The following is a 16636-nucleotide window of genomic DNA, read 5'->3' as shown; positions in this document are numbered from 1 at the left end:
ATTTTAAAGTGACTGCGCCCCAGAAGTCCACACTTATCTCAGCAGATATTTGCCTCTTGGATTTATTTCCTCCTCCTCTGCTGTCTCCAATCCCCCCCCCCCCAGCTTGTTCAGGAAAAGAAAGAGCCTCCTGCTGTATTTGGCTCCTCTCCCCACTCTCAGCTTCCCCAATCAAGTTCAGAATACTTTCTGTTTCAGTTGGTGGGGGGGGGGGAAGGAAGGAGGAAGACCCGGGTTCAAATTGATCAGAATTCCGCAGGATCGACAATGGAAAAAAAAAAGTAAGTACAGAATCAGCCTAGGTCTCCTTGATCTAATCCAGGCTTTCTTAGTTTCTTGACCGCCTGGGAAGGGTTTCCCAAACTGGGAATTCATTTTTTATATATTTAAAAAAAATTAAACATTTATTGGGTGATATGACCATATATGGTTACATTGACCCCCCCCCCCAAATGGCCATTGATTGAGCTGGAGAGGGTGCGAAGGGGAGGGGCCCTGGGTGGATGTGTGCACAGCTATGCTTGTCAACCATAGTCGGCACAGTCATGCGGCTTCTGGGGTTTCTCAAAGCCTAGAATTTTTCAGGGGTTTCTCAACAGTAAAAAAGTTCAGAAAGGCTGATCTAATCTGACATTCTGACCATTATTCTGGTTCTCATAATGTAAGAAAACTAACTTATTAGAGAGACTATGATACCTTTTACCTTGATCAACTGGTTTACTATGTGCAAGGGTTTATGTTAATGTGGAAGAACATTGAAAAGTGTAATACACAATCTGCTAGCTGTTTTAAATAGTCAGAATTGCTGCTACATTAGTTTACAATACCCTTCTGTATATTGTGTAGAATGAAACCAGAGAGCGATGCACAAAAATTGGTTTGTGTGCTGTAGGACTTCTGACTGTTAGGGGGAACGTTTTCAGGGATATCCATCCCTAAATCTTGCTTTTCCTGACTGCTGTGACCGTTAAGACCTGCTATGATCTCAGCTCCTCTCTGCTTGGAGTGCCATGCTGGGGTGGAGATGCTTCATGTGTTTCATTCTTGCTGAGATGCTTGTCACCAAGGAGCTGTTTAGAGCTTTCTGGCTTTGTGATTTGCTAAGCTAAATTTTTGTGGCCAACCGCTTTGCTTCGTCATGTGCTAATCATGGTCCTGCTTCAGACTACTGATCTTTTCTCCTCTGTCCTTGTAGTTTGCAACTCCCACTGCTATTGCTCATGACACATGTGGGATTAAAAAAAAAAAAACTTCCAAACCCCTACCCAAAATAATTTCTTTCTACTTGGATAAGATCTGATTCCTGTCATAAGTTATATCAGTGGAGTGTAAACAATTGTTTCAGATACTGTTCCAGTTATTTGAAAAGCTTATGAACACATGACTCTGCCATATACTGATTATATGGTCCACTGAAGTCAGTTCTGTCTTCTCAGACCGGCAATTCTTCCTCAGGGTCTTAGGCAGAGGATTTTTTGCATCATCTGTTCCAGGGATTGCTAGATTGTGGCTCTCCAGATGTCCATGAACTACAGTTCCCACGAGCCCTTGCCAGCACATGGGAATTGTAGTCCATGGACATCTGGAGAGCCACAGTCTGGGCACCCCTGACCTATTGCTTGGTCTTTTTGACTGGATATGGGAACATCTGCACAAAGGATGACCCCTACCTTTGTACCACACTCTACTTCTATACATAGTCTTTTGTGGAATATATTATCTGTCTCTTTTTCACCCATAATTAGCAGCAATAGAAGTAAAATTATAGTGTCAACAATCACCTTGCATGATTTGCTACGTAAATGCTTAAGTGCCATCTTAAGTGCCATTGTGGAGATCCTGATAACCCACGTGATGCTGTGGTGAAGGTCACACACGCTGCAAGAATAGGGCTGTCTGGTCTAAGCCACTTGAGTGCCTGTAGTGTGAAAATCCAGTGTCAGCAGTCTCACCTTCTGTGGCTTAAACAGCACAATTTGAAATCAAATTAAACAAAAGGAGGTAAGAAGCCGGCTACCAGGGCATGAAAGCTGTTGCCTGAACTAGTGGGCTCTCTTTGTTTCATGGGAGAATGTCTTTTCTGCTTAACAGGAAGCTGTGTTTATGTCTTCTTGGAACAATTCCGGCGCTATTCCCCTCACCTTCCCCCAGAGTTGAGGTTGTCCATCCCTGTTGGTGAGAATTGCTCGGTCCAGACAAAATGTTCTTTGCCCTCCAACAGGGAATGATTGTGTCCAACCCTCCTTGCAGTTTGCTTTTAAGACTTACAGGCTCTACTTATGTAAGTGTGGAGAGGCATATTTGTTTGTGGGTTGCTGAGAATGAGAGAGCAGCAGAACCTTCCTGCCTAACTTGGCCCATTTCAAGTGTAGCATGCCACTTCGTGCAATCCTGTAGGCAGGGAAGAAGTTGGGAACAAATAGTGTTTTGAGGTGGTCTGATACGCAACAGCTTGTGAGAGGCAGGATATAAATATAAAAAACAAGTAGATATTTTATTGCAAACTACTGCTTCTAAGCTCCTGAAGCCGCGGTAGTTGCCACAGCTGAGCTGAGTAAAAGGAATGTTTCATTCAGAGTGCCAGCCAACCACTAGGGGGAGATGGATATCCAAGGATAATTAACATACACTGTGGTTAATGTGAATTCAATAGCAAATGTGTATAAAAACCAGTGATAAAAGGCCTAGAGAATGTGTAGGCCGAGAACATAAACTGGGGATTTTTACAGATTGCCTGGGCAGATGCGGTTTCTTGTAGTGATACTGGAGTATGTGCTAAGGTAGGTGATGCATACATACTCTGACAACCAAGGCATATTGTCCAAATGGTGTATAAAATTACCTCCTGGTTGTTAGGAAAGTTCACTGTGCCTTCCTATGAATATATCAAGTTGCTGGCATTTATTCACCAGTGAACTCTTCTGACACACATTGTTTGAGCCTTATCAAAGGTAGAAATTTGTTGCAGACTCCTATAACTGAAAGTCAAAAGAAGTGGTCATGCAGCATCTCTTACAGAAACAAAAACGACCGAGGGCGCTTCTTATTGTGCGTTGCTATTAGCACAAAATACCCAAGCTATTTTTAAATGCACTGAGGATGAGACCGTCAACAGGTCCCCCCTCAGACATCCCTCCATGGCCTTTACCAGTCTGTCCTCTCTGGGGGCCTTGGCTGGGTTCCGTTCCTGTTGTATTGTTTATGATCACTGAAATTGCATTATTGGATTGTTGTTGTTGTTGTTGTATTTGTTTTTGTTATGTATTAATTCGTTCCATGTATCCTCCATGTATGTAAACCGCCCTGAGCCATATGGAAGGGCAGTATAGAAATAAAATAAAAAAAACATTGTAATATAGCAGTGTCTTTTGTACAAAGAAGAAGAAAGAAGGAGTTTCTTGCAGGGGGCATCACAATTCTAGCTAGACAAGACTGTAAGGAGTAACCTTCTTTCTAAGAGGGGCTTCTCCCTCTCTCTGCAGAATACGACCCTTAGTCTTTTCTTCTAGAGCAGCGTAGAATCCTTTCTCAGTAGGCAAGGCAGCTAGGCTTATGTCTTCTCTTTCCGATCTAGTTTGTTAGTTCCATGCATAAAGCTTTTGTTATTTTTCATCCATTCAGTGTTGTGATGGCTCCACAGGCACTTTGCCAACACTAAAGACTAGCAGCATATACTCCATCATAAGCTTTTGTGGTCCAAAGTCCATCAGATGTATGAAATGTACATCTGTCGGGCAGGTATTTATGCAATACAATACGATACAATACAAAACCTTAATGGCATTCATGATATAAAACAATATATAAATCTGTTCTGTCATACAAGTCTAAAAAACTGTGAGGAAAGTTACAGCAGGCAAGGGAGCAGCAAATACAAAAAGATGAAGCCAGTGACGTTTACTTCTTTACCTTATGGGTAATTACTATAGATAAAAACTTGGCTACCCATTCAGTGGTCTCTGAGCAATTATCGATAAGCAGCAATTCAAGAGCCCTGCCATCTGAGACATTAGGGAAGGGTAGAAGTGGGAAGATCAAGTCAGAACGTTTGTTGTTATACAACTCACGTTGCAGAATGATATGGCAAACTGAGTCTGGTTCTATATGGCAATACCTGCAGTTTCTTTCATTGCGGGGAATTCTCCTATACCTGCCTTCAACCATTGCAGAAGGATATACGTTTAGTCTGGCTAACATAAACGCTCTGCGGTTTGAAGGTATTATAAGGTTGGAAAAATAGTGTGACATAGTGTTTGGGGTATAGGATAGACCAAAAGCTTGTGGGGAGCACGGTCCCCCTGCACCAGGTATTTATGCTTTAAACCAGTGGTCCCCAACCTGCGGGCCGCGGCCTGGTGCCGGGCCGCAAAGGCCATGGCACCGGGCCGCGGCTCCCTCTCCCCGCCCCGCCCCCGCAGTAAAAAACTTCCCAGGCCGCAAGCTTGCGGCCCGGGAAGCTTCTTACTGCGGGAGGCGGGGAGAGGGAATCAGGGCCGGGCCGCGCCTGTGCGGGCCACGCCCGCTCAGCCCGATCCGCGGGCGCGGCCCGATCCGTGGGCGCGGCCCGGGCGCGGCTCGCGGGCGCGGCTCGGGTGCGGCCCGATCCGTGGGCGCGGCGTGGGCGCGGCCCATGGGCGAGGCGTGGGCGCGGCCCGCGGGCGCGGCCCAATCCGTGGGCGCGGCCCGTGGGCGCGGCCCGTGGGCGCGGCCCGATCCGCGGGCGTGGCCCGCGGGGGCGCGGTCCGCGGGGGCGCGGCCCGATGCCCTGCCGGTCCCCAGCCTCGGAAAGGTTGGGGACCACTGCTTTAAACTGCAAAGAGCAGAAGGTGGCAGAGAAGAGGTATCACAAAGAAAGGCCAGTTTCAAACAAGACCTAATGAAACGGTGTAAGGTAAGGGTAAAGGTATCCCCTGTGCAAGCACTGGGTCATGTCTGGGATAAATTTCACCTGTGGATTTATCACTCTTAATTATAGAAATTAGTTTTTGTTTTTATGCAGCCCATTCTTCCTTCCTATAATCCCACCTACCTTTGGAGGCTTAGGGAAGCATTTAAATGGACTAGAGGCTGCGTAACAGCTGATCATGACAACATCACGACTGTCATGATCAAGTTGTTACAGAAGTGCATTCCTTTTGCCTGGGAAGGTAGGAGAGGTATGCATGTTGAACGTTCCAAAGTCTCCTTGCATGGGCGGGGCTCTGCCTGGAGGCTTTGGAAGGTTCAATGTGTCATTGAAAGTTTGTGTACTCCTTTATGTGTTATAGATCCCTTATAACCTATAAGAATGTGGGGCACTGCATTTTATTTGGCCAGCCACATTTCATGAGATACACTTGAGATAATTTTCACTCTTATTGTCGGTTTAATTTCTCTATTTTGTTGACACTGTCTTTAGAATCCACTAAGATTGATCAAGTATTGTGTATGGTCACTGAGGTCAAATTAGAGGACTCTATGGGGCCTACAGGAAGAGGGTCCACTTTACCATTCTCATGGTCCTATAAATAGAAGTTTAAAAGGCCTTCTGCCAAAGGTCCAGAATTTGTATGACAGTGAACAAGAGACATAATCTTTAGATTGGGCAGGTTGATTGTCATTAAAGGGCACATCTAGTAACTTAATAAGTCCTGTTGTTGCTTGGGCCAGTAATGGGATCTCTGGGCAAGCTATAATAACAGAGGGAAAGAGAGGTATAGGTTCCTGGATGTTCTTCTTCAAAAGTCTAGTCCTCAACTGCTCAAGCCAATCAGTAATAGACTTTTTCTCCATTAGTGGAAGAGCCCTGAAGGAATCCATTAAATCTGCCACAACAACATATATAGATGGGGAATACCCAATTTTAGGCTTCAAATGGGTGAGAGGTTCATCCCAACTAATAAGTTCACACTTTGAAGGCTGAGCCACTGGGCTCACTCTTGAACGTAGCTTCAGTTCTGGCCCTGAGAGCCCCTGATCTAAAAAGAGGGGAATGTAGAATGCTTTTAAACTTGGGAAAGGAAAATACCCCTGGTGATCAGAGAGTTTTTCCATCACATTATCAGTGCTACCAGACATAGGCCTTTGAATTATTCCAGGAACAATTATACAATTAGTTGTGCAAGTCTCTGGGCATTTTCTCTAGGCATAGCATTATCATGATTTATTTCTCAGGTGCTGGTGGTGGTATCCCCATCCCCACCTCTTTTGCTGTTGCTTCTCCTCTGGTTCCTGCCGCACTGGAAATATTTGTGTGATTGTTGAAGGCTGAGATGGGTAGAGAGGGAGGCCTGTGTTGTCAGACTGGAGTTGTTTGGTCCATCTGACCCACCCCAGCTCCCCTTTTGGTTCTCCCTGAGTTCTGGACTTGGAATTTCTCTTCTGGGTATATCTAGCTACAACAGAGAAATTGTATCAGTACGTAGCCATCTCCTGGGGAGATCCTTCTGGTTCTGCCTGTAGATTAGCAAAGAGTGCTGAGTCATCTGCCTCTGTTTGATGCTGTTTGAAGCATCGCACTGTGGATTTTTGAAGAGAGCTGAAGGAATTTGGAGTGCGTCCAAATTTTTTTGTAAGGATCTTGGGAGTGACTGAAATTTGTTGCCTTCTTTGAGAGTTACTGTTTGAATGATAGTAAACTGATATGCCTGTTCCGGAGCTCACCTTGAACTAGCTTCAACTCTCTTTTTTTACTGTGAGGAGGAGCCAAGGGAACACATAAGTGACCAAGAGAATGGACTGAGTCTATGCCTACCTGGCATTCCAAACAAAGTAGAATTGATGACTTCCTAGTTTTACTTCATTCTCCTGAGTTCAGCATTCCTACTTCTTAACAAGTATTCTGTTCTGGACATAGCCCCTGAAACCAAGATACTTTTAGATACTTTTTTGGCTGCCTGAAAAACGATATTAGGGAAATCTCTTGTTGTTCAGTAGAAGACAGGGGCATGGAACAGTTTTAATAGATTTGCTGATAAACAATTACTGCAACTAAACTTTGTCACCGCATCCATAAGAGGGTCCAATTTAGTGAGGATGGTATTCAGCTGCCTAAAGACAGGGCTCACTGTCTTTGCTGTCAGCAACCACATCAGCCCTGTCCTTCCCCACCCCTTCAACACTTGAGGAGAGCCCACTTGAGATAGGCCACTTGAGATAGTGGCATCAGGAAAAGCATCATCTAAAACAGGGGTAGTCAAACTGTGGCCCTCCAGATGTCCATGGACTACAATTCCCATGAGCCCCTGCCAGCATTTGCCTATCTAAAAGCTTTTCTATTCATTTTGGATTTGTTCTTTTATTCTAGTTTTAAAGGCAATGCTCAACTGTTTTTGTAAGCTGCCTTGACGAAAGGTGTGGTCTGAAGGTTTTAATAAATAAATATTATACAGTTTCTGTTTTCTCAATTCTGGCTTAAGAAGTTCTGCAGTGGTTGCACTTTTCCACAGCTTTCAGTGCCCACCATTCCCTCATATTTTGGCATTATTCCATGTCACCTTGACGAAATGTCACAAAATAGCTCCTTGATAAGATACTGGGATTGCATCAAAATTCTTTTTGTTCTGTATTACTGATATTTTCATGCATATAAGAACCAACTCTTCCTCTTCCTCCTCCTTCGCCACTGCCACACTGTGGCTGTCCAGGGAATTGTAGTCCATGGACATCTGGAGAGCCATAGTTTGGCCACCTTATGGGTATACCCATGTTTACTTAGAAGAGTTGGATTTCTGTATCCCACTTTTCTTTACGAGAAGGAGTCTCAAAGAAGCTTACTCTCCCCACAACAGACATCCTGTGAGGTAGGTGAGCCTGAGAGAGCTAATGACAGGATTTCTTGGTCATTACAGCACTATCAAGGCTGTGAGAAGCCCAAGGTCACCCAGCTGGCTGCATGTAGAGGAGTGGGGAATCAAACCTGACTGGCCAGGTTAGAAGCTGCGACTCTTAACCCCTACACCAAGCTTAGATGGAGAAAGTGAATATTCAAATGAAAGAACTGAAAATTAGTTGGAACTGTGCTTGCACAAGTACACTTTATGAAATAAAGTGCTTTTAAAATTTCCTGTGCTTTTAAAATTTTCATCTGCCATGTTTTATAAGCCTATTTATCCAAGCAGTGAGTTGTTTTAAATGTGACAACTGGTGCTCAGCATCCTAGAAGTCTTGCCCTTAGGTATGTATTTATCTCACTGCTACTGTGTGACAGTACTTTCTTGCTGTTTTGCTGCAAATCATTCTGCTTCAAATTCTACTACATATGTTTTAGTCCTAGAAGCTAACCTGTCGTCCCGGTTATAATTATCACTGCAATATGTTTGGTACTGTCAGAACAGTTAGGTATTTCCTGGTAGGTCATTCCACATCTATAGCAAAACTTTATGTAGAATTTTCTAAGTAATTGGAAAAGGGATAAAATCTAAAATACTCTGTAGACGTGTTTTGCAGAATAGGTTTACTTATGGATGTTTCTTCTCTTTACAGGAAATAGTTCCTCAAAATGGAGGACGGGAAGCCTGTTTGGGCTCCACACCCAACTGATGGGTTTCAGATGGGGATTATCGTGGATATTGGTCCTGACTCCTTAACGATCGAACCTTTAGCTCAAAAAGGCAAGGTAAGATTTTCCAAAAGGTGACTAAATACTTTTAAGAAACAGATTCCTTTGACAATATGTTTTTTGGATGTTTGGTTAAATATAACATATTTCTTTAGATACAAAACATGAGACTACTTGGTAAATTTCATGAGGTGATCTTTTTTTTCTAGTTTTCAGTAGCTGGATCTTTTATTAAACTTTCCCATGGCTCTTTCTCTAATGTACAGATATCACAAATAAACCATGGTGGGAAGTACTTGACCTTACTTGCTTCTCAACTATTCTTCAAAGAAAATGGTTGAAAACGGAAATCTGAAATATCCATGTTTAAACAGCTTTGGTGTAAACCTCCCTACAAGCATGGTTTAGTTTATAAAAGGCTCATTTGAGAAACATTTTGCAAAGATTTCCACAAGTCTCTTTTATCTTCTTTCACCGCCTTATCAGATATAGTTTGACTGCAGACTACAGAAAACCATAACTGCAGGCTATAGAAAAACATTTGTTATGGCTGTACCTTAATTAAATGTGATAACTTTATTGAGTGTTGTAAAAATAAGGCAAATCTATTAGCAAGACTTCTCATAGTTTGAAGCATTTCAGAATGCCTGCTTGTATCTGTGTAATCATTAAGCCATCATTCATTGCCCCCATAAGAATACTCAGCAAATCTCACATTTAGACAGGGCTTTGTGGGAGCTAATTGAAAAAAATTAAACCCAAGCTGGATTTTGCGGCAGATGGCAACTGTATCAGTAGCTGGCCTTTGGCTTTGTAGTATCTAACACTGTTGAGTCTAGACCCCTTTTGCTGTCTAGCTGTAAAACGAGCCAGTTTTGTGAGAATCTTAGGTAACCCAATTCCTTTTCATAAGCTGAGACAGGTTACGTAAACTGCATCAATTTTATATCTAGACTAGATATTAAGCCCGCTGTGGCCAAAATACAGCGGGCCCTAGCATGATGGGTGGGTGGAGGGATGGGGCGAAGGAAGGAGGAAAAGGAGAAAGAGAGACAGAAAGACAGAAAGAAAGGGAGGAAGATAGAGACAGAAGAAGAGGCAGAGAAACAGGTAGCCAGAAAGAGGCAGATGGAAGAGAGGGAGGAAGGGAGAAAGGGAAAAACAAAGTGAATGCTGGGAGGAAGGGAAGGAAAGGGCAAAGGGAATGCTGGGAGGAAGAAAAGGGCAAAGGGAATGCTGGGAGGAAGGGAGGAACAGAGGAAGGTAGGTGGCCTTGGGACCTTCTGCCAGGCCGAGGAGCAGTCTCAGGTGCCCCAGGGCCCAGCAGAAGGCTCTGGACGGGGGCGCTGGGCTCCGCGGCCTACTGCCAGGCCTAGGAGCAGGCTCGGCTGCTCCAGGGCCTGGCAGAAGGCTCGGGACTTCGGGAGTGGGCTTTGTGGCCTTCTGGTGGGCCCAAGGGCAGGCGAGCGTGCCCCAGGGCTCAGCAGAAGGCTCCCTGGGCGAGGGGAAGCCGGCCGGAGGACTTTCCACTGGGGAAGGCTTCTTACTCTGAGCGGCAACTCCCCGGCTGGCCCAGGCGAGTGACACTCGGAGGGCCCAATCAGGAGCCGCTTTGCGGCTCCTGATTGGACCCTCCGAGTTTTTATCCCGGACAGGGCCCGCCCTAACTCCTCCCCACTTGCCCTTACTCCTTTATTCCTCCCGCTCCTCCGGAGCGGGGGGAGGGTTAAAGATGCCCGTCAGACTACATAGGGATGGGGGCAGCATAGAGCCCGACCACACTATAGCAGTTCTGGGCAGTTGGTGCCACAAAAGCTAATCCCCCCTCAAGAGCAAAGGATCAAAAAACATGGGCTGTTATGCATAAGTCCCACTGAAAGGGGTGCTCCCAAAGCAGATCCTGTGCGACCTTGTCTTGACATCACAACTTTATTGCTTACTGTAGAGCCTTGGCTGCCACTGATGGAATGAATGCTCACAGAAGCTTATAGAAAGTTATGATGATGTCAGAATACAAATTAAGCTGTAAGGGGGAAATGTGACTGTCATGTCTGGCCAGACCAGGCCCTGAGCCATCAGCTACAACTCTGAATTTAGAGTGTGGCCCAAAGTTATTTATTTATCATATGGCATGTGTGTAATATAGCCAGGTGATCGTAAGGTGGTCTGGCTGTCAGATAAGAAATGGTTTGCCATTGCCTGCTCCCATGTCACAGCCCTGGCATTCCTTGAGGTCACCCTTCCAAGATTAGCATTAATAACTTTAGTTGGCATTTTAGAAGATTGATTTTAGACTTTTAGTTTGTAACAGATGTACCATCTATTTCATCCCCGTTATTAGCACTATTTGTTCACTCACTGAATCCTCAGAATCCAGATTATATTCCTTCAAAGAGTATCTTTCAGTCAGCTTCCAGTGCAATTGCAGTGTTATCCATTTAGCTGTAAGTTGGCCTTACGCTATTTTGCCGCTCCTAGTACACAGAAAGGACTCATGACTTGATTCTGATTCTTTCCCCCTTTGCCACCATTTCTGATTTCTGTTCTCTTCCCAGTTCTTTTTCTGTAAAGCAAAAGCTAATATACAGGAAAGAAACGTTTTGTCTTCCTAGTCCCCCTGACTTTTAAAAAGAAACACATTTCCATACCAGTGATGATGTACATACAACTGCTTTGAAGGCCTCCTGCCCCTGCCCCTACCCCCATCCAATAAGAATTGAAACTATTTAAAGGGATCACTTGTCACTGTGCTGCAATCAGACACACGGGCAAGTGCGACTACAGCATCAGCACATGAAAACAGCTCATCTCTAACTAGTTGATCAAGAGAGCCCCTAAATGTATAGAAGGTCCCAATTAAATTAAAATTCAATCTTTTTTTTCTGGTTGAAGGAAATGATTAGAGGCAGGTCAGGAGGTGCTGCAGCAGATTTCCTTCTTTTGAGGAAACTCAGTGCCCCTCTAAGGAAAAGACCCAATAAGGAAGTAGGTGCTTTTTGCTTGGGCAAGTCACATGCAAAGTCAAGCAGTCCATCTTATTATTTTCTGTAAGAAGGGGATCATAGAATATTTCAGATTATGCTTTAATTCCTTAAACATTTATTTTATTTATGTTTCAATTTTTATTTTGCCTTTTCTCAAAAAGAAATATCGATAAAATGCATACATTATAAACATATACAAAAATGAAATTTAAAATTAGTTGAATACAGTTAAAACATTTTAAAATTGCATAGCTAATATTGCCTTTCTTACCTTTAATAATATTGCCTTTAACATAGCCCTCACCAAGGAGTATAGCCTGGTGGCTACAGGGGGAGTAGCAGCCTCTGAGGAAGGCATTTCTTGGCAGTCTTTCACGACTTGTCTGTGAAATTCAGAAAAAATAAAGGAGAGCAATCTGATTTTTTTGGGCTGAATCACAGAATCATAGAGTTGGAAGGGGCCATGCAGGCCCTCTAGTCCAACCCCCTGCTCAATGCAGAATCAGCCCAAAGCATCCTAAAGCATCCAAGAAAAGTGTGTATCCAACCTTTGCTTGAAGACTGCCAGTGAGGGGGAGCTCACCACCTCCTTAGGCAGCCTATTCCACTGCTGAACTACTCTGACTGTGAAATTTCCCCCCCTGATATCTAGCCTATATTGTACTTGTAGTTTAAACCCATTACTGCCCATCCTTTCCTCTGCAGCCAATGGGAACAGCATCCTGCCCTCCTCCAAGTGACAACCTTTCAAATACTTAAAGAGGGCTATCATGTCCCCTCTAAACCTCCTTTTTTTCAGGCTAAACATTCCCAAGTCCCTCAACCTATCTTCATAGGGCTTGGTCCCTTGGCTGTCTAAAATGTGTTTCAAAGGAATAGGAAATTGCAGTATTCTTAGAATCATTTTTTTCCTTATTAAAGCAAGCAACTTATGTGCAACAGAATTCTGTGTTTGTTTCAAAATGTATATTCTGGATTGGCACAGGAGATGGTGGCAGGATACAACGTTCTGTAGTGGCCGTTTTCCGGTATAACATTACAACATCTGTAGTCCCCATAGTTGCTGTCTGCCTTGCAATCCCTCTGGGTGACACAGCAGATGTATCCTGGGTAGTAAAATTTTGCTTGCTGGAAGTCTCTCCAGATTCAGCATAACTGGTTACTTTGTCTTTTGCCATGTGACAGAGTTAAATATAATATTTCCTGTTTCACAGTAAAATAATTTTTTTATAACATGCAATTGTAATATTAATGAAAGTACAATTGGAAGCAGTTCTCTGATGCAAAGGATCTAATTTGGCCACGACTGTTCCTGAATTGCTGTTCAGCTAGCAGAGTTCTCATTTAACTCCCAGTGATTTTTAATAGCTTCAAAGGAGGATTGTGTTGGTCTGCGGTAGAAGAGCTAGATTCAATTTTAATAGAGACTAACAAGATTTTGGGGGTATATGCCTTAGAGCAGGGGAAGTCAAACTGCGGCCCTCTTGGTGTCCATGGACTACAATTCCCAGGAGCCCCTGCCAGCGAACGCTGGCAGGGGCTCCTGGGAATTGTAGTCCATGGACATCTGGAGGCCTGCAGTTTGACTACCCCTGCCTTAGACAATCAAACCCCCTTTGTCAGATACCTGTTTGGTTGTGTATAGCCTTCTGTGTAACTTCTCTGTTGTTAATGAGATAATACTTTCACTTTGTTCCAGATTTTTGCCTGGCTTTAGATTCCTGCAGACCAAATCCTATTACATTGCTCATTGGATGCCCTTTCCTATTGATTGCTTTGACATACGCTATACAGCCTGCCTTGAGTCTTGATGAGAAAGGCAGACTATAAGTAATGAAAATGAAGTTTGAGAACAGGAATAAAATCATGTAACTGTGATTCCATTTAGTATACTACTTGTTTATTAGGGAAACGGCTGCGTCTTAAAAGTTGTGGTAAGATCTCTTTATCAAACATCACCTGTGGGTCTTAACTATATGTTATTGACTACAATTTAATGCCCTATATATTACATCAGGAAAGCTACCACAGAACTACACATCAGGCATCACAAATTGTGACAAAGAAGCTCAAACAGTCTGTCAGTCTCCTGAGAATTCCAAGTCGCCTTGGGTTCCAGTGTTACCTTTAAAAGCTAACTGTTACTAAAGAGGCCGAAACATTTAACTGACCACTCTGAACAACTCACTTTTTCCTTCTGCTCTTCTCATTAGCATTTATTTATTTTGACAATATGATTAAAATATTGTTAGTTGCCCTGAGTGATTTTGAAGGGTGGAATATAAATTAAATTTCATTCGTTCGTTCGTTCGTTCGTTCGTTCGTTCGTTCGTTCGTTCGTTCGTTCGTTCGTTCATTCATTCATTCATTCAAGTTTATTTGATTTGTATGCTGCCAATCCCAATAGACTGGCTCAGAATATGTAATTCTGTGTATATCCCTCCTGTATCCTGAGCCTACTTGTTTATAGCACTATTTAGAAAACTAGATTGCATTCAAAGTGGCTAAGTAAGATAGTTGGATAATAAAATGCCAGAATGAATGGTTAAGACTTAGATCTGTAGTTCCTAGGTGGCCAAGTATACCTGCAAGTTATGTTTAGGTTGTATTGATTCTATATTTGCCTTTTTCCTGGCATATTGTATTATATTTTACGTTTATTTGGATGCTATTTTCTGATGTCTTGGACTATATAATAAATGGCTTGACTTAGAATACTGCGGTAGAGAATCATGTATGTAATTATATGTATATATATTGTATATATGATGATATATATGACAACTGATACTTAAAGTACAGATCTAATCCAGGTGACATGTAAAAGTGGGGAAAATTTGCAAAGGGTGCTGGATTAACTGTCTCTACAGCTTATCATGAGTTAAGAGTCTGTCTAATCTGCTTTCTTCTGGTTAAAACTGATCCTCTTTAAGGGTTTTAGTCTCAAACATATGGTCGTGCTGTCTAATGTATAATGCATAGGTAGTGCTTCCTTTTATAAATACAGTTTGATTTAGTGACGCCAGTATGCTTGCGGAGTTGCACATTAACTTTTTATCCTGTTCTTTATCTGTTCTCTTTGATTTGACACATACAGTGATCAGTTTTAGTGTGTGGACTGTTCTACCTTCCTACACACACGCGCATGTATTTCTTAAAATGGCATGCACATAGCTTGCCTCAAACTTGCAGAGCGGTAGGGTAAGAACAGGATGCATCCCAATATTTATAACTTGCTTTATCACCTCGTAATTCAGGAATGACAAATTGCAAGGACACCAAAACAGTCTACAGATCGTTGACCTACATAAAAGAGCACACAAAAGCTACAGCTGAATCTACCAAGATAGTTTATGCTCTACTAAATGGTCTCTGAAATAAGTCTCACGTGCCCTCTGAACCCACCCTAACAAGCCATTCCAGAAGACTGCATGCACAGGTGTTTAGATCTGGGAATGCACACATTTTGACTTAGTTCATTAATCAGCAATTATAGGTAGTTACAGCCCACTCCACTGGTTACCTAAGTTCCTTGTGTGTCCCAGAGAACTTTTGAAAAGGAATGGCCTTAGATCTCACTTTTGTAAACTTTAAAGATAGAACTAGCAAAATTAAAAAAGAATGCATACCTGGTCTGGGCCTAGTGTACCTAAGAGACAGTCTCTCTGCCTATACCCCCAAAAGAGCATTACGCTCTGTCAATGCCAACTGGTTAGTGATCCCTGGCCCCAAAGAAGCACGTCGGTCTTCAACGAGGGCCAGAACTTTTTCTGTCCTGGCCCCCACGTGATGGAACAAGCTCCCTGAAGAGATCAGTGACCTGTACAAACTCCCAAAATTCTGCAGGGCCTGTAAAAGGGAGCTCCTCCACTAGGCATTTGTATGAGACCATCAACATGTCCCCCCTCAGACATCCCTCCATGGCCTGAACCAGCCTGTCCTCTCTGGGGGCCTTGGCTAGATTCCATTTCTGTTGTATTGTTGTAATATAGCAGTGTCTTTTGTACAAAGAAAAAGAAAGAAGGAATTTCTTGCAGGGGGCATCACAATTCTAGCTAGACAAGACTGTAAGGAGTAACTTTCTTTCTAAGAGGGGCTTCTCCCTCTGTCTGCAGAATACGACCCTTAGTCTTTTCTTCTAGAGCAGCGTAGAATCCTTTCTCAGTAGGTAAGGCAGCTAGGCTTATGTCTTCTCTTTCCGATCTAGTTTGTTAGTTCCATGCATAAAGCTTTTGTTATTTTTCATCCATTCAGTGTTGTGACGGCTCCACAGGCACTTTACCAACACTAAAGACTAGCAGCATATAATCCATCATAAGCTTTTGTGGTCCAAAGTCTATCAGATGTATGAAATGTACATCTGTCGGGCAGGTATTTATGCTTTAAACTGCAAAGAGCAGAAGGTGGCAGAGAAGAGGTATCACAAAGAAAGGCTAGTTTCAAACAAGACCTAATGAAATGGTGTAGTCCCATCTTTTGAGAATGAATGATGCTCACTTCACACTGTTGATATGTGGTTATAGTCAGGTTATGGCTACAGTCAGGGACATAGTGTGCTCAAAGGCTTCTCATTTTGCTTGCCTATTAACAGTTGAGAGTAGACTAATCCAGTGGTAGCCAACCTGTGGTCCTCCAGATGTCCATGGACTACAATTCCCATGAGCCCCTGTCAGCAAACGCTCATGGGAATTGTAGTCCATGGGCATCTGGAGGACCACAGATTGACTACCCCTGGACTAATCCACACAGAGCAGGTGAGACTGTTTGGCCCTGCATTTTTAAAACGTCTCTCTTGCCTTTTTTATTTGCACCTTTAAATATAGATAGCTCTGCATAATGGCTGTAGAGTTTGTACATCTGATGAAATGAGTTCTGATTCTGTCTGAATCATTTTTCTTTCTAAGTTTTAAAAGTGCTACTAGACTCCTATTCAATCTTGCAACAGATCTAACATGGTAAGCCCTTGAATGATAGAAGTAGCGCTCTTCAAAACCCATCAAATGTGGAAGTAGGCCAAATGCTCCTCTCCCTCAAATTGTTTGTCAGTTTGTGAGGCAAGGTTTTGTCTGTACCCATTATGAAAAATTTTATGAATAAAATGGACCAAGAATAA

General features: G+C 43.1%; 1 protein-coding gene across 6 annotated transcripts in view; it reads left to right on the top strand.

The window, feature by feature from the left end:
- The window catches only part of MYO6 (myosin VI), a 139652-nt gene that overhangs the window by 34540 nt on the left and 88476 nt on the right, over positions 1 to 16636 (top strand). For all 6 annotated transcript variants that reach the window (XR_013225953.1, XM_077306360.1, XM_077306353.1 and 3 more), the window contains exon 2: positions 8464 to 8596. Coding sequence is in view for 5 of the 6 variants with exons in the window: in XM_077306360.1 (XP_077162475.1) it covers positions 8480 to 8596 (117 nt within the window). In the remaining variant the exon portion in view is untranslated. The remainder of the gene's footprint in view (positions 1 to 8463; positions 8597 to 16636) is intronic.

The sequence above is a fragment of the Paroedura picta genome, chromosome 1, assembly GCF_049243985.1.
Source record: "Paroedura picta isolate Pp20150507F chromosome 1, Ppicta_v3.0, whole genome shotgun sequence".
Taxonomy (NCBI): Eukaryota; Metazoa; Chordata; class Lepidosauria; order Squamata; family Gekkonidae; genus Paroedura; species Paroedura picta.
Note: the sequence above shows the minus strand (reverse complement) of the source record. Positions and strands in the feature narration are given on the sequence as shown.